This window comes from Atta colombica, unplaced genomic scaffold, assembly GCF_001594045.1.
Source record: "Atta colombica isolate Treedump-2 unplaced genomic scaffold, Acol1.0 scaffold176, whole genome shotgun sequence".
In the NCBI taxonomy this organism is placed as follows: domain Eukaryota; kingdom Metazoa; phylum Arthropoda; class Insecta; order Hymenoptera; family Formicidae; genus Atta; species Atta colombica.
In genome coordinates, this window is record NW_017259267.1 from 1,582,434 (window position 1) to 1,608,250 (window position 25,817).

General features: G+C 37.0%; 1 protein-coding gene across 1 annotated transcript in view; it reads left to right on the top strand.

Annotated features, from left to right (window-relative positions):
• Positions 1 to 23,932: 23,932 nt before the first annotated feature.
• Positions 23,933 to 25,817, top strand: part of LOC108686363 (teneurin-a) — a 34,834-nt gene continuing 32,949 nt past the window's right edge. Inside the window, exon 1 of the mRNA XM_018191632.1 lies at positions 23,933 to 24,122. Within this exon, the coding sequence (XP_018047121.1) occupies positions 23,948 to 24,122 (175 nt within the window). The 5' untranslated portion in view covers positions 23,933 to 23,947. The remainder of the gene's footprint in view (positions 24,123 to 25,817) is intronic.

Sequence of the window (25,817 nt, forward strand, 5' to 3'; positions counted from 1 at the left end):
TGTATACTTGCATCGGAGAATATCACTGAGTTTTCTCCACAACTTGCAGTCGTCGTTGTGGATGCTCGAATAGCTGGAAAGAGGGTGCGTCACGGTAACGAGTAAAAAGGATACTGATATATCGCTCGACTGACAGCTTTACGAATGATCGGCGTGTCTTCTTGTTATCTACCGAAATGCAGCGGTCGGCTTGTCCTTCGATGAACCATTTCCTTTATCACTTCGCTCTCGAATCAAAATGCGCACGTTTTCTTCTTCTGAAAGCGGATTTATGTTCATCTGAAAGATTTATTTGAATAACGGGAATAATGAGCGTTTTATGGGAACTGTTTTTAACTGTTCGTCTGAATATATTGCTGTCTTGATAGAAAATTGATACAAGTAAAAAATTAATGTTTTTGAGATAATGAAAGGAAATTGTCTCTAAAGACTAAAATATTTCTGTGAAAAAACAGCACATTTGTTGATATTACTTATAAAAAAGTTACAACTTTATAAAATAGATGAAATTTACATAATTCTATTCTAGATATATCTACCTACTAGAGTTGCAGTATTCGAATTTTTAAAACTCTCATGACATAGTTTTAAAGAATATATTATACTTGAAATATGGAAAAAAGTAAAATTATACATATTCTATTCTGTTCTAATTAAAACATTGTTTTAATATTAAGGAAAATTTTTGAAAATGCTTTACTGAAAAGTTGCTAACTTTGAAATTTATCACTTTTTTAGCAACACTACGATATATATAAATAATTTTCTAAGTTTAAAATACACTTATTGCTTCAAATAACAGTTAGCTATCGGATTTTTACGTAGGTACTTCTTTTTTTACTGTATTTTGTACGTATCTAAGTTTCACTCTTTACTCTCTTGTAATCAATAGAGTTTGGTAGTGTATTTATAGATATAGGGATTCGCGAACATTGTAGAGTTAAAGTACGAGGAAATGCAATGGCGAAATGGGATTGCGGACGAAACTTTCCAGTTCTTCGAGCAATCTCTGACGCGCGAACAGACATTTTTATCACGTTTCGCAGAAGTAAGACTCTACGGACCGTACGCCAAGCATAAAGCGAGATAAATTCCAACTGACGACAGTCCGCCCGTATGCGGAATTAAAAGTCGCTTTTCGGGGTGCGACTATTACGATAATTCGTCCGGAACCATTCCATTCGCTCTGCTTATACGCCTGACGCGCCCGCATCATATTTCCACTGAAGTTCCTAACTTCCTCTCTATCTCTTTCTCTCTGTCTCTCTTTCCTTTTCTCAAGGAATATTCGCAAACACGGTGGGAAAATTGTCGCATAAACGGAAAAAGAGAAGCATAAACGCGACGAGCGCGTTTGCTCGCTCGTTCGTTTCCTTTTCCATGAAATCAGCCGAAAGTTCCGCGCTCGAAATGCGTCGGACAAACGTCTTCATCAGCGAGATCTCAGTGAGACATCTCGTAGACTTAATTAGGTTGCCTTCTCGTGCCCCAGACTTTTTCGCCATCTACCCTTTCGCTCGCTCATTTCATCTCTCCTTGCTCTCGCGGCGTCTCATCTCGTGCGAAAACCGACGGACGCGTCGACCGTCGATCTCTATCGAAAGAGAGAATCTCCATTGAGATTGTAATTAGATACTTGGCTAATCCACTATTCATTCTTGCGCCGCGCAAATTGAGATCGTTATCTAAACGTCTATCGCCGGCCATAAGCCACGCACGACAGCGCGCATCCGTTTTCTTTAAACATTAGCCTTTGATGTGTTGTCATTTCTCACATCTCTGTGATACATTCATCTTCATTATATTTTAACTTTTCTGTAGAACAATTTTAATTTATAGATCGACAAAATTTGGACAAAGACATCTACAATGTCCATTTTACAAAAAAAAATTACGGAAATATTCTATAAATCTTTATAACATATATTTTAAAGATTCCGTAATTTTTTTTTAAAGATAAATATCCGCAGATAAGAATAAGATGGATTACTAACACAAGAAAATTAGATACTATCAACTTTTAATTTACGGATTGGAAAATTTGGGATAAAGACATTTACGCATCTGCTTTAAAAAAAAATTACGAAAATATCTAAACATCTTTATAACGTATATCTTAAAGAAAAAAAAGATTTACTTTCCTTTAAAAAGATCTGCAGATAAGAATGGATTACTGACACAAGAAAATTAGCTACTATTAACTTCCGTGAGACTATCTTCACGTGGTAAAAGCCGATAAGTTAGCTCGCCTTAATTAGAGGAACACACAGGTACGAGATAAAATACGTTCATCTTCACTTTCTATTGCCCACTTTTTCTTCCTTCCACGTGTCCTCGCCCATCGTCAACCTCTCTCTTTTCGATTTAACACCTATACGCGCCCATTTTCTACTCCCCTTGTTCTCCCTTCTCACGTGCCGGATTAGAACTCCCTTATTCATCGGAAGAAAGAAAGACCCTTCTCTCCCGTTTTTCTTCGCTCCACCCAGCTCCTTGTGTTTTTCTTGTCGACGCTTCCTCCACTTTGCTGCTACTCTCCGAACTCGACTTGAAATAAATACGGCAACCGGTTTTCGAAGAGTGGGAAAGGGGTGTGGAAACTGAAGAAGAAGTTACAGAACGAGGGTAAGAGAGCAATGTAGACGAAAGATGAAGAGCGACATAAGAATCGGAGCGAGATAGATAGACGGAAGTGATGTGTAAGAAAGATGTATACATAGGTATGTAAGTACATACCTACATACATACATAACCTCGAAGAGTTATACCGCGTGTATACACATACACACTTTAATACACGCATACGAACATACAGAGAAACGTCTCTCGTGGCGATGCGTGACAGATTGGGCGCGAGGGACTAACAAACTTCACGGAATATATCCATTCGTGTGCCCGGCCCACCAATTTGTCGATATCGTCGTCGTTTATATGCTGTGGCGATCGATTTGTATCACCCGCGTCCAGCCAACCTACCCTGCGAAATGCTTTTTAGGAGCGAGCCGCCCCGTCCCGCTTTTGAATCGATTAAGCGGCAGCCGTGTCGTGCACCGTAAGGAGATTCTGCGCGATAATTCTCGTACACGCCGAATTACGGCGAAGGCACGAAAGCTTTTGCGAGCAACAAGATTTCAATAAACTGCACTTGCGTGTACGTATGTATTCCGCAATTTTACGCAATTTATTTCCTAATGAATGAGAGGCTCAGCAGTGCCGTGCTATAATTATACAAGACTTTTATCGAACGCTTTATCTATAAAATAAAAATGAACGCAAACCTTTTTTTTATAAAATATCTCTTTTATAAAATATCCCTTTTTTTAATAAAATATCTTCTATTCATGTATTATAAACAAAATTTCAATACAAAATTCTTATAAAATAACAAAAGTTACTATTAATAGATCGCTTATCTTTTTACCTGGGAGCAAACCAGAACAATTGTAACTATCGGGACGTTTTGTGCAGGTGAACTGTTCTCTCAAGGGACTTAACTTTAAACTTCAAGATTGGTTATGGTTAGTTAGGATTAAAATATCTAAATATGAGTTGATTTTGCGATTTGTTGATTTTGAGAAAAATCAACTCATTAATACTTAATTATTAGGAATTCCTTTACTCCTTCGAGACATATGCGTTTAAATGAATATGCGAAGAAATATCGGATTGTAATCATTCAAGCCAGATAACCATATTCTTAACAGCTGATATACTTATTTTGTCTAATATAAAAAAATAAAAACACAATTCATGAACGTATGTATAATTAGTTGATAATGATCCGTGAATGGAGGATCAGCCGATTTCATATGAAACACGGAAGTGCAGCTCGTCAGAAATTAGGTCTGACTTAATAGGGGAAGTGACATACACCGGATGTGAGAGTATATACATTGCGCGAAGAGAGCAAAAGGGAAGAGAGAAAGAGAGTATGCCACTCGATCATTTTCTGGCGAAATTGCCGAATCGCGCGGCCGGCCGAGCTTAAAGTTAATTTTGCCGCTGGTTAGGTGTGTCTACTCGGCGCAGCAGACATAACTGGGCATTAATATCGCGCGCGTGTATAAGTGTATACGAAGGCGGAATCCCTAGTGCAACGGCACGTCCGCGGCTTAGATATGGCACTGCACGGACGAGAGGGAACGATGAAACGACAATTACGTTGAAATAGTGCTTCCGCCCAGGAGGAGCGCCAATGCTCTCCGCCCTCGCTCGGTTCTCTCCCACATCCACCGGCATCCACCCGTGCACCTCATATTACTTCGGACAGGATGCGTAAGCAAGCCGCGCCGGTGGTATCTCAAAATCGCGAATGTCTCTCCCGGAATCAGTGGCGAATTTAGTATCAATTACGCCGACGTCGTTCAGCGAAATGGCTCCGAAAATAAATTCGAAATCATCAGAATATTATTTGAATAATATTAAGTGTCAAATTAAACTTCTTTGATCGACACAACTGGATTTTATATGTAAGAAAAATTTCTGATTGAAAATGGACAAATCAAAAGATTCTGATCATACCAATCAGAATTCTGGTTATCTCAATTAGAATTAAATAGACTCATGCTCGTTTCTATCGATGTAGATTAACTTTAATCTTGGTTTAACTTATTTTTCATCGTTTTGTAGTTCTAAAAATTAGAAATGTTAAAAAGCAAATTAAATCGAATTAAATCGAAAGTTAATCTACATTGGTAAAAATGAATAAAGAACCAGACAAATTCTGATTTGTCTATTTTCTAACCAGAATCCCACAATTAATGCAACCAGACTTTTTTTTCTAGTGTAAAGTACAAATATTTTAAACAAGAGCAAGATTCAAATATAGCGAATTATAAATGATAGGAAAAGCACTGAAGAATCTAAATGTCAAAAGCGATGAAATATATATGCTGCAGATTGAATAAATATATCAATTTCGTTAAATAAATTATAGTATTATTCCGTATTATTCGTCGCAATATTGTCTGTGGATATCGTTTCTCGGTTCTCTTATTATTAAAATCTATTTTCGCCACTTTTCACGGGCAACATTAAGACAATTCGCCGAAGTCAGAAACGTGTGTATTTAACGTTTCACAGCGCTATTCAACATTCATAACGGCATTAATAACGTGAACACCGAGTCGAGGTGATGGGCGCCTCTTTCTCTCACTCTCCTTTCCCTGGAAATATTTAGCTGCGAATCTCTCCGAGACTGCGCGCGCGAAACGTCGTTCATTATTTTCCTCTCTCGGCCGCGCGGAATTCCGTACCGGGATAGAAGAAGCTTATATCGTGCCATCCGGGATAAGTTCCAGGGAAGCCGTAAAGTACACATTCTTCTTATAAAATATCGCCCGTAGATAGATTTGCAACAGATCGAACAGAGCTCGCGGGCATCGTAAATCTTACGCGCCGATACAGTCGGGAGTGGTAGCAAATAGAAGTAGCATGCATACGTTTAACCAGAACAGGGGAGATATGCATAGCTCGCATGAAAAATCAAGTAGATAGAGGAGTGAATTTTTTTTTTTCATGAAATGAGCGCGATTGTTCATGATCAATAATGTAAAAATGCAAGAATATCGCATAATTACATTTGTTAACCTGGGAATAGCCTCCTGAGGTATTTTTATATCCCAGCGGAAAAAAAAAAACGTGAATTGTTATAAAATATTGTTTTGCATGAATATCATTTAATATGTTTTTTCTTTTTTAATAACTATTCTTTACAAATTTTTAAATATAAATTTCCATCGAAAATTCGTAATAATGAAGTATTATATTAATTAAAATCTTTATTTTTTTTTTTTAGAAATATTATAATAAATACATACTCATATTCTGTAATATTTGTTTAGTTTCTACTTTTTCCAGATCATTATGATTAAATCCATAATGTTTTTAAATACTAATAATTTGAAAAACAATCATAATATACAATATGTTAATAGTAATAATTTAATTGGAGTATAAATCAATTGGAATATAAAATACTTCGGTACATTTACAATAAAAAGAATCAGGTGATTATTCCTGGATTATCGTGTGAATAATATAAATCATTCTTTTATTGCACGTATTTCACTTTTATAGAGTCCTCCTTACAAAATTAAAGTGAGTTTTTGATATTATAACGTCTCGAATTAATTTAAAAATTATAATAATATTCGACTATCTTACTTAATTAAAATTATCGCGAGATAATTAGAATATAGAGACTTCTATTGTTGTTATTTTGAATTTTGAAACTTGAATATTTTCGACTAGAATTAATCTGAGTCTATGTAATTTTTAAAAATGATTAAATAATAAAATGTTATAATTTATAAAAATAGACGATGCTATAAATATACGAAAAGAGATGTTGTTCATTAGTTTGGTTGAAAATGATATCATCGTTTTATTAAGCACACCAGGAGGCGTCATCCAGAAGAAATGGCAATTAGACATCATCACTTGTATTGTCAACGGAGCTCGACACGACTAACAAGCTGAGTAATGACTGGCATTTTAGTCTTTGAATTATCATCAAGCACATGTCCCTTCCGGCAACAAAGATGTATAGGGAGGAGTGTGAGGCACGTGGCGCTCAACAAAGCTATTCGGCTATAAATAGAGTAATATTCCCGCGTAATGCTAAACACAGAAAACGGCTGTCGTCTAAAAATACAGAAGTTAAAGCGAAAATTGTGTTTAGCCGCACTTGGTCTACGAACCGTAGACCGAGAGAGTGCGCGGAAGCCATGGAATTTACTATTCTAGTTCGTTCTTTCCGCGCGCGCTGAACGCGGAGCGAAAAGGGATGAGAGAGTTTGCGGGATCCCTGGCGAGTTCGGTTACCGGCCAAGGGAACGACCCTGTAGACAGAACATATATAATGCAGCAGACAATCGCAACCCTCGAAATTAGATTTACCCGACTAAGGTTGTCGCAGGCGGGGGTCGTAGGTCAGGCCTTTCTGGGACATCTGAAGAGTAAAGCGTCTCAAACGACAGTTGGGAACGATGCGGGAAGCGTTAATTATCAGAATTTGGAGGGGGTGAGCTTGAACAAACCTAATTTATATGAACGACATGAAGTGGCCATTTCTTAGAAGTTAGTTGAAATCGATCGGTTTTGGCATAGCGTCGCCGGAATCTTTCGAATTGCGATCAGCGCCCTTAATTGTTTAGATAAATTTAATGCAATATAAAAAATTACATGATGATTAATATCTATCGAGTTTATATATCTCTATTACTAATACAATTTGTGTTGATAAACGAATTGTTTGTGTGTGGGAATTTGTGACGATGAAAGATGGAGAAATGCTTTAACGAGATATTCTGTAAAACTTTTAGTACTGGAAGAGATGATTAATTATGTAAGAAAGAGTATAACGCCTGTCTGAAGAATAACAATAAACGCTCTTTCCGTGTTATTGCGAATAACATCGCCACTAACAAAAAAACTTGATTATAGTCGACACTCGTTAAATTACGTGCACTTCGTATCTCGCTAAGCGACAGTTATTAATTACGTTTTGTCACAATACTATCACCGCGTCGACGCTACATATTTATTCATTAATTTATTAATTAATTACATTTTCGATCTCGTTAAATAATATTTATTAATTATTCTTCAGTGCAATTCTGTTCTGTACTCTAAATATACATTCATCAATTACATAAATGTGATTGTGATAACCGTCCGTGATTATGTACATGTATCTCTATTCCTTAATAATCTCTTTTTAAAAATAAACTCTGGATTATACATATAGTACATATAGTACATATACATATATACTATGAATGCATTTTGAATATTCAAATGGAAATAATAATAATAGCTTCAACTTTATTGAATACATAAGTACAGTTCAATAAAAGTGTGAAAATATGAAGAATAATAATGCAAATGATAAGATGTGTATATATATATATATATATTTTATTAAATAATAATTTTTAACGCAACAAAAACAGTTTTGCTAAAATATCTAAGGATTCTAAAGTTTATTCACGTTTATTCCAATACCGCATGAATTTAAAATATAGAATTTTAAAAGCGATTTCTAGATTTTTTTAAATTTAAAAGAACGATTTTGAAATATCTAAAAATTTAGACACAAATTTAAAAATAATTTTATTGGACTATCAAAATAATTATGTAGGATGCTCAAACTGATTGTTAAAATGTCACAATTTTTTGCAGCATTGCTCGATTTGCAGCATTGCTTGAATTTCCTACGTTATTTAATTATTTTGATGATCTAACAAATTTATTTTCAAATTTGTATTTATTCAAATTTTTAAATTCAGGAAAATCGTTCTTTTCATGTAAATTTTAGCAAAAGTTTAATAGCTAAAATCCTGTGAGCTCTAGATTCATGTAGTATCGCACATGAGTAAACTCAAGGGACAAATTATTATTATTATTATTATACCGATTTGATTGACAAGAGACGCTTCATGTCAAACGATGGACTGCTAGAATGACAAAGCACCCACTTTCGGAGCATAGCGTGCTTCGCCGCTCGCACGCTGCACTAATATTATTCGCAGGTTCCTTCAAACGACATTTATGAGATTGTACTCAAGTCAACATTGAACGTATTAAATAAACAGAAGCAGAAACGACGATCGCATTGATAATAGCGCGACATTGAAGAAGTACTTGAAGATATTTCCTTGCCGTATAATCACATAACATACATAGGCGATTGTCCAATTATGATCGCACATTTGATTATTGACTATACCACTAGACGTCAATCAATATTGGTCGATAGGTGAAGAGATAATATTTTTCCAACATGTTTATTTTCAAATACATAGTGGAAGTAAAGGCAAATTCTTCTCCATTTGCTCCGGTCCCTTCGTGCAGTAATTTTCTTCGCATCATCAAACGCGGTCGATGAAAAATCATCGCCATCAATGTTACGTGGACGGTAACGATCCACAGTGACGTTTGTCACAGTTCGCAAATGATGTGAACGAAGCTCATCGGTGACACGGTTGCCGCCATTCCAACGCGACATTATCATCATCGTTAGAGAAAAAGACCGGCCTTCGGAACGCCTCATTTTTTCTCTCTCTTTTTCGAATCGTTGTCTTGACGCCGTGCGACTCATTTCTACAAAGATGTGTCGCACTCAAAATAATGACGCGCCACGGCGACACACGGCTCACTGCCCTTCGACCCTTCCTCAAGCTCATTCGACCCGAAAGTCGTTACGTCTACGTATGTGGAAATGTCCCAACCTCCGTCGCTATCTGCAATATCCTCCTAAGATTTTTCTTCATTACATCGCGACCCTGCACGCCGGCTTTCTCGCTTTCTCTTATTCTTTCCCTCGGTCGAGATGAAATTGAGTCCCGCCTTCGTGGAGCGAAAAGACATGGCGTAGGAACAAAAAGCCGGAGTGAGGGTGGATGAGAACGAAGCGGCGGCGGAAGACGACTCCGCGGTGTTGCGGCCCGACTAAAAATATCAAATGATACGCTCCACGCTTTGTTTTCCACTTTTTTCCGTTCTGCCTCGAAGGAGGCGACGCGACGCTTGACCGAAGATGCCATCGATTTCAGAATCAATGAGGATGACTAACCACAGCGAAAAGACTTTTATGAAAGATTTCGCGATATCGCGCGTGCGAATCGGAGGTCTTGTGTCTGCAAGAGACATTGTCTTTGTTCGTCCAATCCAATTTTCCTCAAAGAAATAGAAGGAAACTAATTTATAAAATTATTCTATTCTACATAATGAGAAAGCCATATCTTCAGTTGTTGAGAATTCAAATAATATCCAGGGAGAAACGTAAAATGAAAATAATATGCACATTCTTAAAAAAAAATATGTATGTAGGTATATGCAGCAGAATGTAACCAGAGACTTTATGTAAACAGAATTTCCCAGAGAAACGATATTTTTTACTGAAAAACATTTAGTTAAATGAAATATTTTTGGAAAAACGCTGCATATTTGTCACATGTTTTTTCTTTATTAAATATATAAATAAAGTAAATGTGCAAAACATGTTTTTTTAAAAAGTTTCATCTGCTGGTTACAAATTTTTCAGATAATGAAACATATCGCATATTGTTGATTATTATACATTATATCCAAAATTAAATTATATACTGTTTAATCTATCGTGCGACCAATTATGCGAGAGATATATACGAATATTCCGCGAAATAATTATGTAATTTCCGCATAGAAAATTAACCTAGAGGATTAAATGGCCATATTATTACCGAAATCGATCATGCTATATTTGAATGAATAATTTAATAATTTCTTGCTATTCTTTCCATAATTTTGTATTTTTGTTTTATAGTTCCGATTATCGATTTTATTTTCATACAATTTTATTTTCGCAATAGATAAGCAGTCGAATATTTAAGCTCTATTTATCCCTAGCGTTCACTTAAGAGACTCGAATCCAATAAGCAAATAAAAAATAAAAGAAAAATCCAATTTAATCGAATGTCGCGAGGGACGCATGAAAGTTAATCGCTTGAGTGCAGAAAACACCAACGCTCTGAACTACGAGAACTATGCGCGGTGGGGTAACAGGGGAGATGAAGAAGCTTCGTCGTGAGCCAACAAGGGAAAACAAGGTGGAAGAGGGAAGAAACGAGGCAGGGGAACAGGACGGAGTCTGAGAGGACATTTTTGCATTATCGTCACGTGCGCGGTCTTATTACCAGCACACGTGGTGTAATATTCTCCTCCTCATCTTCGCGTCGGTTCGCGGCTTTCTTCTTTGGCCCCGACGCGACTTCACGTCGACTCACGCCGTTAGGGATGCGACAGGCGGTTCATTGCCACGGCGCGGGCGTAGAGAGGGCGCAGAACCGAGGATGATCGAATGTTGCTAAAGTTTGCGAAGAGTCGTGACGATGATACATCCCCATCTTCACCTCCCTTGAATCTCGCACCTTTTTGATTCTACTCGCGTACAAGTTCGCGCTCGCGTGTGAAGTTCCGCGCGAAGGTCGGGGGTTGTTCTACGCGCGCGATCGCGCAGCTGGCACTCGTCGGACCTCCGTTCTCAAGTTCTCCTCTCCATGTGCCTCACCACGTAGCCTTTGCCGGATATCGTCCATCCGTGTCTCACAATAAAAGCATCCGCACACAGGCACTCCGTCGTCTTCTTTCCCCGACTTGACCGATCATCTCTAACATCTCGCACCACCGAATCACCGCCTTGTGTCGCGAGCGACAGTCGCGGAACGTGCTTTGACTTAAAAATCAGAAAGATCGTTACTGTCTGATGGAATCCATAAAAGTTCAGAATCATTTTTAAAGTACATGCCGTTAATATACACATAACGTACCACGCTCGTCATGCGATAACCATCAAGGTAAGTTTTCGAAGAAGCTCATTTCGCGAGGAAACTTTGCTCGCGGCGATCAATACACTCCATTGGATTATTTTTTTAGATTCAAAATAAACTTTTATGAGCGAGAATAAAACGCTTGACGAATTGCATTGATAAATTTCTTGGTGTTCTTGCTGATTTAATTTAATCGATGAGATTACAGCGAAAGGCAGCTTTACCGTAAGAACAATTTTTAATAGACTTAATTGTAATAGAATTAAACTTTTCCCATTCTTGCTGAAATTTCGATTATGCTCTACTCCACTTTTATATCTCCTAAAATAAACGATTATCGTATTTTTCTCGGTTACGATTTCATCTCTGGCACACAAAAGGATTAAAATAATCGTCTCGTATATCATATTCATTTACTGAATGCATGCAAGAGACACGTTTGTTATACGAATGAACTCTGATTTTGAATATAGTATAGCCTTTTACATGGCGTAACGTTTGTGTAAGGGTGATAAAAACATATGCGGTATGTTCTTTGTTTTACATTTTACGCAGACGTTGCTGTTAAATCAACGGAGTTTGTCATAATGAGAAAACTTGAAAGCTTCCTCGCAAGGAATAATATTATACTGCATTTATATCAAGTTAATCTCACAACTAGCACGATAAATTTAGCATTATTTTTGATCTTCTTTAACAGTTCCACGTTCTATTTTTCATACGAGAGTTTGTTAAGGACAAAATATTCTCGTAATACTCGCATAAAACTTTAGATGTTATTACGTAGCTTTATGTTTTTTACTAACTTATTCTGGTAATCTCTTATTTTCAATGATAAACGATACAAATCAAACAACCATAGCAAGTAATCCTAGGCTTAAAAGTAATAGCCGATAAAATTCGTTTAAAATAATTCGTTTAAAATAATTCTGAAATTTGACGGTTAATGAAATATATATCAATACTTTCATCTCGTTTGCGTTTCATTATGTGATATTAAATGATTCTGTATCATGTGCGCGCGCGCTTTAAAATACATTATTTTATATTTAAAATTGCGTGTAATAGACTTGTCAATACATTTTTAAGCTATATCCCCGAAATCGAATCGGTCTCGAAGTGTACGTTGTGTGTGTAATAATTCCGAGTACATATGGGAAACAATTTCATTAATATCTGTAAATTGCACGCTTGGTAGTTGCAACGATGAATATGGCCGAGCCGATGATATTTGAGGGACGGATTGTGGATTGTATTGATTGTATATTTCACAGCGATGGATTGTTCGTGTGGGGAAATGAAACGTTGAGAATATCGATCCCAGTTGATGCAAAGTGGAAGAGAAAGAAAGAGAGAGAGAGAGAGAGAGAGAGAGAGAGAGAGAGAGAGAGAGAGGAAGATATGCTAGCGATAATTACTGATTATTTCCACTTAAACTCAGACTTTTCATTTCGCAACGTAAAAGCAGTCAATTATGTGATATATAGTAAATTTAATCGACCATTGGTCTCTTTCTCTCAATCGTTGGAATTAGAAGGGAAGAATCAATTAAAAGGTTACAATTAACCGATAACGATTGACATGCAATCTGCCTTGAATGCGCTACGCGAACAATTTCGTCCGTCCGTCTCGCGCGGGCTGTTAAAGGCTAATTTGCGTACCCTGCGGAAGTCGATATTTTCGACGCATCGAGCAACCTTTGCATTGTGCGAGAAGAATATGCATCGTATCTTTCGCATATATGTGTAGAGAACAAATCTCCGCCTCTGGTATACATATACCTGAATTCCTAAGCATTTTATATATAACGTGTCTGGCGTCTATATATGTATATATATGCGTATATCTCTCCTCTGTATGTACGGAAAGATGGTGTTCAGAGCTTTTGCTCCTCGATGCAGAACCGCTTCCGCCGGCTCGCGTCCACTGCATTATTCAATTCTGATCGCTCGCAATAAAGAAGCGGAATAAGGGACGCACAATCGCCCTAGCACGCCGCCACATGGATCGTGGCGGGCACGTACGATATTTTTCTCACCAGAAACTTTTCATGCGTCCACGTACGTGGCTGCAGTATTGATGCATGCGTATTGACGACGATATACTAGCGCGAGTGTCGTTCATGATTTTTTTCAAATGATATGTACGTCTTTGATAAAAGTTGAAACTCGGAGGAGGACGGCACCCAAGGATTGACGTTCGTAGCGTTTGAATTTTATACTGAATATTCGATTTAACTGGCACAATTTGTTTTAACAGGAAGAATACTGTAGCGTCTATTTAAGTCTCGAAAAGCTATTCGATCGTTTTATTGATTGAATAGAATCTTCAATCAACTAAGATTAGATTTAAGACTCCTATTCATACACCATTACTATATCAAATTATGACATCTGAAATAAAAAAACACAACAAAAATTCTTGAAAATTATATTTAAATAGAAATATTTTCCGATAAAACAACATTTGCAATCGAAAAACATCGAAAACTTATACTTTCTTGTTTTAGGGAGAAATTAATTCATATTTATTTCTTTATATACACATTATTATTATTAATTTGATAGTTTATTATAGCTGTAAACATAGTTTATTTCATTTTTTATTATGCATAATTTGTTTCTAATTACATAGTTATTTGTTAATTAATAAAAGGAAAATTTTTGGTATATTTTACAAAATTTCTTCAATTTTAAGTATTCTTTATTGAAACATATTTCCATATTAAAATATTTTTACAATTTTTATTGAATATTTTTTCTCTTCTGACATCACAAACTGAAATAGTAATGAGTGAGTAGAAGCCTTAAGATGATTTTAAAGACAGGATAGGATTATTTAATATCGTCCTGATTTATATCTTCTTTTCTAGTTACTTTAAAGATACAGTCAACTTTTTTTTATTGTGAATTCTTGTAGGTAAATTTAAATCTAAAAAATAAATAAAATACGGTCCAACGTCTATTATAATAAAAACTTATCAAAGCTTTCAAGGATGTAAAAATGTTTTCAGATTTTTATACAGTCTACAATATTATAAAAATCTGCATGAAGTTCGAAGCCCCAGATTGCGAAGAGAAATGATAAAAATTTCACATTGCCGACGGAGGGATAAAATTAAAATTTCTGTTTGTTTTCCCTTTTTCATAGCAATTTTCATAATTTTAAATAATGGAAGTTTGTTTACGAGTAATAATATATAGAAAAGTACGGAAAAAAATCGTGATACCTTTGACGTATAATCCAAGATAATTGCATTGGTGAAGATTGTACCGATCAAGTTTCACTTGGAAGAACCGCTCGACGGAAATAAACTTCATGGCGGCAAACTCGTTAAAGAATGTAAAAACATGCCCCATCTTTGTACCACGCAAGACAAGATCTTCCTTGCACAGTACGATTTAGCGTCGAAGAACAGAAAACATTGCATTGTAACGTGATATTTGAAGAGCTTTCGCAACGCAATATTTTTTCGCGAAGTTATCATGATTTCGTTTAAAACTATCAGTTTTGTTGAAACGAAACTAATCAGAAATTGCGCGGATATTATTTTGTGATTTTTATTATGGAGTCTCCAGTCGACGGTTTGCGGAGAAATCGGTGAACTATTGACACGGAAATTCGAAGATAAAGAGAGACGTTCAGTTCGGGGGAAGAAAAAAGGAAGAGGAAAATAGAGATGACATCCCTTATCGAGGCATGGACCCCGGAATGGCTCGAGAAAGATTGGATTTTCGCTTCGAATACGCCGCGCTGCGTCTACGAAAGGCCGAGGGATTCCTCTCACGTCTTGCGCGATTCTATCTCGCGAAACCTCAGCATGGAGTGATGCCCGGCAAGATTCGTAGTCTCGCAATCGCAGTCGCAGCAAACCGTTCGAGAAGTGATTTCGAGGCTAATGCATTACCACGTTAAGGATAACGCGAGGAAAACATAGACTCGTCCCCTTCGAACTTGCCACAATACGAACAGTGGATGGTAAGAGGAGGAATTTTTATCTTGGAATTATGCGGCAGGACGAATTCAGATCTCGTCTGCAATGAAGTAGGTCGTGTCCGAGGAAAATTCCCGGGGAGGACTCTCGAATGTCGCGTAAGCGGGAATCGATGGCAATTGCCCAACGAAAAATTGAGGACAAGACTTACAGCATAAAAATGAAGAAAATAGAAAATTAATATTAAAGTCACCCAATCATCTAATATATTTTTTTTATATAATATATTTATATTTCTTACGCGCTTAGAAATGATTCCGAGAGAAAATGGAGTATTTCCGTGAAAAATACGATTTAAGGAAAACACGCTTGTCTTCGCACAAATCGACGATGCGCGGTCGATGACTCGCAGCGGGAGAATCTTTATCGCAGAATTATGCATCGCGACGAGTCGTCGACCTCAGATTTCGTCTATGATAAAGCGAAAGGTGTCCGAGGAAAATTTTGGCGGAAATTATTTGTCAACCGTGAAACAAAAATCTAGAGAAATTTTGACGCACGATTTTGTCAAATAAATGGAGGAATAATTTCAGCTCGGATTTATATTTATTTATTTTCATACAAATGCATATAGGTAATAAATTTCATTATCATTGTCCTTTATTTATTTGTATTAATATAAAGTTGCAAATGATTGGACAATGCAACATATTTTAAAGAGACGATTATATAATTTACGGAATGTCGTTGCTCCGATAATAAATCGAACTTTCGTAATTAGATTTAATTTCTTTTTAAATTCAATATCTATAAATTAATTGCCTGAAGCACGGAATTATTTCGCCTGCGTTTGCAAAAGCCGACGTGGTTTCTTTGTGCGATTTGTACCGACAAATTAAAGTACCAAGAAATTAAAGTATCAATTACGTATGTCAAACATTTTTCCGATTATGGATAAAGCTTCAAAATATTTTAAAGATTCGTCTCGCTTTTTACGAGAGCAATGGCTCGACGGTGTACATAATTTCTGCGACCGCGAGAGTTTTACAAATGATAAAACGATCGGAGATGAAGCTTCTCTAGTGCCCGCGTCTCCTCTTATCGAGATATCGCAGCAGACTCCGATTTCTGCGTGTCGGAGCACCCTCATTCTCCCTCGCGCTCGCGCGCACAGCTGGTGTCCTTTTAACACGATGCCGGATGGCAATAAACCACGGGAACTGGTTGGCACCGCCGGCGAAGAAGAGGAGGCATGGGATTTACGCGGGATTGTATTACCAGGCGGGGTATTGCCAGCTGCCCGGTGTCGCGTTTTATAACGTTACGACTGACATTACGACTCTCTCCGACGTGTCCCTCGCGTTACCCGCTCGCATGCAGACAATGGGTAGCCAGTCTCGCGCTCGTTTAGAACCGTGGTCAACCATTAACACCATCATTCTTACCGATCGTTTGCACGGTACGACACGGCGATCTGCGAGACTGGCTACTGTCGTCGAATAACGTCGCCTGATAGCGGCGATAGTTCATGCGACAGTAGACACGGAGAGATCGTAATTCCCTCGCGAACTGCGAGATTTACGGAAAAAAGCTTTTAGTCCCTCGACGGAGAGTATTATCATTGCTTTATCTCGCGAACAAGAGAGCGTTTGGTAGTATTTCTGACGATTATAATTAGTTTAATATAATGAAATATACGCACGACGCGTATGTACGGATAGATGTATAACCGTATCAGTTTCACCGCGCGGGAAACATTCACGGAGATTTCATTTCACGATATTACTCAGGCTTACGGTAGCTTTATGCGAAATATGAGAAAATCCTCAAAAATGATATTGCGACATAAATTTCCCTCGGAGCAATCTGATAACTTCTTGCGAAGGTATTACTTGGGCTTGCAGCTAGTTTGTACATGATGTATAAAAATATGCGGGGGATCTATTTTGTTGGAAGATTTTGTGAATGCAAACTTATGAAGCGACTTACAGCTAAATTCAAAATCTTCCCTGCCCTTTTTATTCCGTTTATCGGTTTTTTTTTTTTTTTATACACGAAGATTGACAGGATTGTCGAGAGTTGATTGACAGGGTTTCTCGTCAAACCTCGCGATCTATAGTGTTCCTATCCATCTTTTATTGGAAAATAACTCGTGTGCCATTTGCGCAAACATTCTATTCTCCATGACGACGTAAAATTAATATCCCGACGCAAACACGAAGTTTAGCTAAGGATAATAGACATAAAGCTCCGGCGTCGAGCGCGTAGTTTACGAGGCGCCTCGCAATCTTAAAATCGTAATACCGCGGAATCTTCGCGGCACAGTCGCTTTGAATATTCAGTGGTATCACACTTATTATTACTGTGTGCCGAGAAACGCATACAAGAACTGTGCTACCGCCGCGAGGCGAGTGCTCTCTCTCTCTCTCTCTCTCTCTCCTCCCTTTATCTCGGAGTGGTAATCGAGCGATTAAAATTATAATCTCAGCGTAATCACGCCGTTCCATTACGGCGCATAGCGTAGGCGCGCGTTGCGCTCGCTCGCATACCCAGACTCTCTCCCCTCCCCCCGCCCGTGCGAGTCTAATTAATATTAAAAGGCCGAAATTAATAATTAGAGGCGTCGCGCTAGCGGCGAGAAAGCAGGCGGCGGCTGTCGGAAGGCGCGGCTCGGTGCGACTCACAGCTATGCGTCGACGTGTCCTTCGCAGAACAATGGCTACGAAAGCAGACTTCATTATCCCCCGAGCGAGTTAGCAACGATCGTAATTTTTCACCTGAGAGTGGGATTCAATTTCAGCTACGAAATACGACGCGTCGTGTTACCTGTGTCTCTCTGTCACCTTATCTTCCCTTTGAAACGCGTTTGGCTGGACCCGCGCGAACGGACCGGGGTATCAGATTTTTATTAGGATTCTTCCTACGTGTACCTCCTACGGGACCACGGTAACGTTTCTCGACGCTGACAATCGTCGTACCTTAGAAACGCGCTTCGTCTGCGCTACGCGATCTCAAGGGAGATCGCAGATAAGCGCCGCTCGTGACAAACGATCGAGTATCAGCAGCCTCCGAAATTTTTCACGCCCTTTTCTTCTCAGAAGGACCCATTATATTTTCTAGTGGTCTGTAGGATTATTCGGAGTAACGTTATGGTATATAGGTATCACTTCAGATGATAGATAAGTTAGCTTGAACAAGAAAATTTACAAAGGGATGGGATAGATAATGAAATCTTTATAAGGAATGTATTTATTATTAGTTGTAGAAGGGAACTTATAGAAGTAGTAGCAGAAAAAATGTAAAGATAAGTATCTTATCTGCGGATTATTATCTTGTTTTAAATAAGTAAATGATGTAAAGATATGTTACAATATAATGGGACTCCCAGAACATCCTAAAAAAAAATGTTAATTTTAAAGTTGTATTTTATACATATAAATATATTATGTTATAATCAAATTTACATTATTTCCTTATATCCTTATTAGATATATAGAGGAATGTAAAAATAATAAACTTTAAGACTTTATAAGCATCTAGACAATATTTTTTATTTTCTTTTTTCAGAATAAAGGTTTTAAAGGAAATTATACCTGAAAGAGAGAGATGCTGTGGTCACTCCATCTATTTAAAGATTAATATCCGGAAGAAATGGAAATATAGTATTTCAAAAAGTTTTAAAAAAATAAAATAATTTGAATAAAATTAAAAATAAATAATTGTAATCAATATATGTTGTATTTTATTAAGTTAATCAAGAATGAAAAAAGAATGGAATGATTTCATATTGTTGTTTAGTATTTAATATTATTGATCTTCACGTGTTTTCCACTTTCAAAGACCATCCTATCATTTGTTAAATCAATAAGAACTCACGACACAGGGAAACTTTCGAAGCTTGAAATGGTGCAGGAATTGCGGCACTCGTCGCTGCCAATCGTTCCTGCGATGGAACATGCGTTACATCATAATTGGATCACACGCTCGATTCTATCCTCAGCTCGCGCAGCTGAAACAGTCCAATCTTCCACTCAGACGACACTCAACTCAATATGTGGCAGCAACGCCGCTCGCAATTACCTCTTTAACTTCCAATATATCAGACAGGCGTCCAATTGGTTTAATCGGTGGAGGTGTTTTGTACACGTTCATACAATCCACGTCCACCACCATCGTTGTCGCCCGGTTAGAGAAACTACCTGCTTAAAGCGACGGTGGGTCCTTTCGTGACCGGACTACGACTTAACTTAGATCAGGAACATCCTAACTTCACAGCGGGACTGCGTAATCCGCCCAGGTTGCTGACGATCAAACTCGGCGCTCCTCGACCTACTTTTACATTGGTTAAAGGAGCATCCGCACGTTTTCGAACTTCCTTCCCGAAAGTCGTGCCGCGGCAACTTCTCGCTTTAGCTTTACGCTTACGTCCCTGAGTTAGATTAAGCTGTCACAAGAAAAATCGCAAACTGTTCGAATCAAAGGCAAGAGGATTCGAAATTTGCAATTTCTCTTCTGCCTAGTAATCTCGGTAATCTCGTACTTTTGTAAATTCGTAATTTTCGTAATTTTGTAAATTCTCACTAAACTAAATATTAGATTAAAAAAACATACATACTGTCAATATCGCATAGCAGTACTTTTTTTTATAATTAGAAATGTCATTTGTATTCAACTGTGATATTTGATACAACTACGATAGCACTGTAATCTTTAACTGAAGCTTCGGCAGAAACTTATATTTCTCTCACGTTCCCTTCAGCGCTACTAACGATAATTAGCGAGGAAAGAGCCGTGCATCGTGACCGACGAGCCAGAGGACGAACCAACCGGTAACTTAATCCATCGTATCGATTAGGAAATATAACCCAATTCCAGCTAACCGATTTACTCGCACAAATGGATTAACCCGGCTTGGAGGGGCTACGGCGTGAACACGCCGAATTGCTGCTTACTCCGTTCTTCCGCAGTGCATCCCCGACTTTGCTATCTCTCCTTTTTCGTCGTTTATCTTGTTTTCAGCCACTCCCCTCGCTTCATTTGTCTGTTACGTGCAATCAAGAATCCGGTTGTCCTGACTGGAGCGCCGTACATCTGTCCGGAGGCTCTTAGAGCCCAGCCAGGGAGTTAGATTTATTTATTTCCCAGAAAAAACTTCTGGAGTTTCAATTCGGAAAGTCTAGCGGAATACGGAAGTAATCGCGAACCGTTATAAATTAATCATAAGAGTTAATTAATGCGTAAAACGGACAAAATAATTCTGTTAAATTAATTTAATCAATAACAATTAATAATAGTAATAACAAGAGCTTCAAAGCAAATATTATTAATATTAATAATACAGGAATACAGAAATGTTTATTAGATAAAACCATTTTACAGTAAACCATCGATTTTGCTGATGTTTTCAGAAAATTTATCTTTAAATTAATTAGATGGTTGTATATCGTAGATAAAAAGTTATGCACAAATTAGAAACAATCAGCGTGCATTCAAAGTTGTATATTTTTATTAAATCTTCTCTGCAATTGAATTATATTTGAAGCATGTCCACTGCGCGGATAATTCGGAGAGATGAAGTAAGACTATCTTTGGCTATCTTCCAGCTTAGAAAAAAATTCTCATTATTTTGTCATTAAGTTTTTTCCTCCCCAATTTTTGTCGGACGTTGAGCACACCGATACTTTTAGTAAATTAATTTTACGGTGCTTGCTCCGTTTCTAAGTTAATGATACCAAGGAAAAAGTAATATTTATTACGCGGAATTCCTTCGCGTATCGTCTTTTTTTCTACGTTGCCGCGTAAGAACGCCCGGGACTTTTGCCAGTGATATTTTTTTTACGTCGTGTCTGATTGCTTCCTGCTTCAGAAAATATGAGCGGACATTTATAGAATTGCAAAGCGTCGAGATCTAAGTGTGATTATTTATGATCGGACTGGGTTTGTTAAGCAACTTATAAATTACACGTGGCACACGACACATTTCAACGATTCCTTCATGAGAGACGAAAACGATCATTTCTGTGAACTTTGCAAGATATCTGTCTCGGTTTATCTTTAGACATTTCTTTCATGACATCTATCATTTTTTGACAAATCTTTTTGGATTTAAAGAGATGAAAAATATTCCAAACTGAAATAACATTTGAATTATTATTAAATATTTGTAAAAGTTTGTGAATCGTTACATATTACTAGAATTTACTATTACCTTCTTTAGTTATATATTATTATATAATGTTGCCCTGCATTATATCATCTGTATTCCTTGGTTATCAAATTTAATATTTAATAGATGCTTTCGATTTTTATTAAATTTAATATCATTAGAATAGACCGTCTTAAATTATTGGAACCACTTATGGCATAAACTTTTAGCAACAACAGATTCATCCAAAGTTTTACATTAAATTTAAATTTTTATGGCTTCAACGTTGTTCTGCTTCTTGTTATAAATAAACAACGAGCATCATGAATGTACTTTATTAGGCATCGAACAATTTAATAGCCAAGAAATATAGTTTATATTATAATAGCATTCAATAAATTGTGACATAATATATAATTAAAAAGTTTTACAAATTCTAGTAACATTTAACGGTAATTCCACGAACTTTTGCAAACACTTAATAAATACGTCTTTTGAAGAAAAAAAATTTATTCCACACAACTGAAAGATTATTTTCAAAATGTTCATATTTAAAATTATGAAAAAAGAGAAAACTATAGAAATATTTGGACAATTTGATCGAATTAATTCTTCTGTAAATGAAGACTATTCGACTGTTTCAATATTTTTTAGAAAAGTGCAAAATATGTTTCACGAACGATATATCGTGTATGAGTTTTTACTTCAAGAAAATATCTTTTTTTAAACCACTTTAAATCACTTACATCCCGTGAAAGTGAAACGTTACCTTAAGGCGATAAGTTCCGGATTAAATCCAACGTTCTGACTGCTTTCCCGTCGAACCCGACGTAAAACCAACTCGAAAGAGATTTTTCGTAAGTATTCGATTCGAGCAACCACGCCTCGTGTTCAGGCTTTATACTACGTGAATTTTTAAGCGGAAAATCCAATATTGGTGCCGCGCCGCATTGTTAAGTTCCCGCTTGTTTCCTTTTTCTGGTCGCTTCAGTACTCTCCTTTTGCCCTTCCCCCTTATCTCTCATCCCTACCAGAGACGTACTGTCAATTGAGTTATTCTTACGGGATTTCAGCCGCGACGCGCACATAATGCTATTCATGAGTCCGCATGATTATCGGAAAACTATATTTATCCTGGGCACCATATTAAATCCCTGTTTCGATGTTGGCCTTTCATCCGGTCGGCTATGGCCACGCTTATCCTCGATGAGGGGACGAAGATAAATATCGTCGATGATGAAAATAAAATCCTTGACACGGGTTCGACGGGTAGGGCCTCGACCTCGTCACCCCCGCGAATGTCATTTTCGGAAAGCCCATGGGTTTCGTGCGTCTCGTGCGGGCGATATACTCACGCACACGCAGCCTGCCATGTAGGGCTTAATGGTAGCATCTGCATCTTTTATAAGCTCGGCGTTATCTGCATCCCCGGACGTGCACCACCGATGCTCTCCGGTCTATGTACGTACCACGACGCGATCGCCACCTCCGTTTGGCACACGTGCACCAAACAGATACCGGTCGTCGATTTATCGCCCTCGGAGTGACGTCGGATCAAGCGACCCGCTTTGGAGTATGTTGCAGTCAACTCTCCCATTTATTACCTCGACGCATCGATACGCCGATGAGTATCGGCATGAATTTAACTAATAATCAGCAGTAAGCGAGACACATTAGAGATACTGATCGACGTTGACTCCGTTCTGATTTGCAATCGCATGGACAATTTGTCATCATAGTCGATCATTTGATTTACAGTTATTACAATTATTAATCACGACGATCGAGTCATCGAAGTAATCTGAGCGTCTTAATTTATTTCTTAACTACAATTATGTGAAAAACACTTAAAGTATCTTATTTCTATCGGATATATAAATTATGGTTAAAACCAATTATGGTTAAAATTTCACAGATTATACTAATCGTTAAATTTTCACTTCGAATCTAAATGATTTATTTGCGGAAAGAACGGTTTTGCTGAAATCTAACATCTATCTTAAAATTTAGCTAGATCTAAAAATAATTTTATTGGATCATTAAAAATTTATGTACAAGTATGTACTTAAGCGTTAATGACGATGGAGCAAAAAGTTTCAACATTGTAACAACCAGTTGAGTGTTCTAATAATTATTTTAATAGCTTAAACATTATTTTCAGATCTGTATCTAGCTTAAATTTTTATAGATATCTATTTCAACAAAATTGTTCTTTCCGTATTACTGTAATACACTAAAAGAAAAGATTGGCTGCAAATTAGATGGTAAAATATAGCATAACATTTTTAAAGATTACATTTAACGTAGCTGCAGCAGCCAATCTTTTCTTTCAGTGTAGATACGTTAAATATAATCCTGCATGATTTAATATACGTATGTACGTATATTATTGCGTACGTTTAATGATTTTCTATAGACAGTATCCTAACAAGGGTTATTTCTTGTTGTTTTAGACTTCCGCCACCGCAACAGCAGGTGACGGTGGGTTCTTTAGGTGGTGGTTTAGGCGGTGCCGGAAATGGCGGTACCGCCACGGTAGGCGCGCAAGGCCAAGCCATGGTGATGCCAGGTTTTCCGCTTCGTGCCGCAGCGGTGCCGCACTATTCTCCGTATTCACCATCGCGCTTTCACATCGACAAACGTTGTCAGCACAGGTGCTCTTGGAAATGCTTCTCGATCGCTCTGATCCTCCTGGCTGTGGCGCTGACAGCGATGCTGGCGTACTTTGCTGGTAAGTAATCATCGCGTTAAACCTCTGCTGAAACAAACTCATCTCATAACTTTGAATGCGATCGAATGCGTGTAGCTGCTACAGCTCTGAATATATATAACAGCTGATTTTAACTTCCTAATATACATGATAATTTTCCGGTCCTTTACCATACACGATGAGTTATTCGTGTTTCAGATTAATTTTCATTACTTTTACAAGTATGCAATATTATTAATCTTACATATACTTTAACATCTTTAAAAAGTTCAGTCATCCAAGTAGCAAAAAAACATTTTAATGACATCTTGTTGACATTAAAAAAACATTATTAAGACATTATTAAAACTTTTATTCTGTAATTCTTAACGACAGTAACAATATCGTATTTGTTGCACAGATTTTATATATATATATATATATATATATATATATATATATATGTATAATAAAAAAAACTGCACAAAGATAATATGAAGACACCGACTTTGTCATTAAGAGTTACTGAACAGGGAGATTAAGATGCCACTTGACATTATCTTGCTTCTAATATTTCAAAGAAAAACAATGCCTGGGACATAAATGATCTAATCGTGTGTACTAAATAGATACCAGATTAGATTAATGTGAAATGAAGCTGTGCTAAAGATATATGTAACCAAATCTATATCTGTAATGTATGAAGAGAGTAGAGAAACAGCGCTATTTAATGCAGTTATTTAATGCAACCATTTCATAAATAATATTTGCCTCAATGTAAATTTGAATGAGCCGTTTTTATTAGTCCCAAAGCGCACGTCCGAGTAGTAACATAGCCGCCGGCGGATAGTCGGACGCAATTCTATTGCTGGCTGACCCGAAATTCACGGTACAATAATTCATTATTAACTTGCAAATCTGGTTACGACTAACCCAACCCACCTAATGCTAAAATCCATCGGAACGTCGGCATTACTGCACCATGCTAATCCCTGTACGCACAGAGGGGGATTATACATATGACTGACACCATAACATTCCGCGTGAAGGCATGACGTGTAATCAAATTTCGTGTAATCATGCAAATCATAACTAAATGAGATTCACAAATATTAGGAAGCATAAAATTCGTATTTTCGCTTTATTTCTAAAGAAAAAAAATGTTAAGTAATAATAAATACGAAGTAAACAAATTTATTTATAAAAACACCTTTTTCAGTGCTATAATAACAGTCAATTTAGATAATATATTTTACATTTAATAAACAAAAGCGGAACCAAATGAACAAAGCATGAAATTAATAAAAAGGAAGAGCACAAAAGAATCAATTAAATTCAGGCGAGAAAAAGAGAGAAGTAATCCAAAATATTCGAAATATTATACAGTGCTATTATATTTGTTTATAGAATACATTGTATACCTACGATATATTGACACTTTTCTTGCAATGTCGATGCATATAATATGCCGCGCAGCAGCATTATTTTACGATTGACGTTTAAACATTACATTTCTTGCAGGAAGAAGCAGTTTTTAGTAAAACACGCGAGTCCGTTTTATTTTATGTTATGTTGAAACATTGATTTCAAAGAGATATTGCCAAAGGCATGTTGTCTTACTGATTTTCGAAATAGTGCTCTAAAAGAATTATTTTCATTGTTCAGATGATATTCATGATTTTCTATATTATAAAAGAATTTTTACGTAATATATATATGTATGTATATATATATATA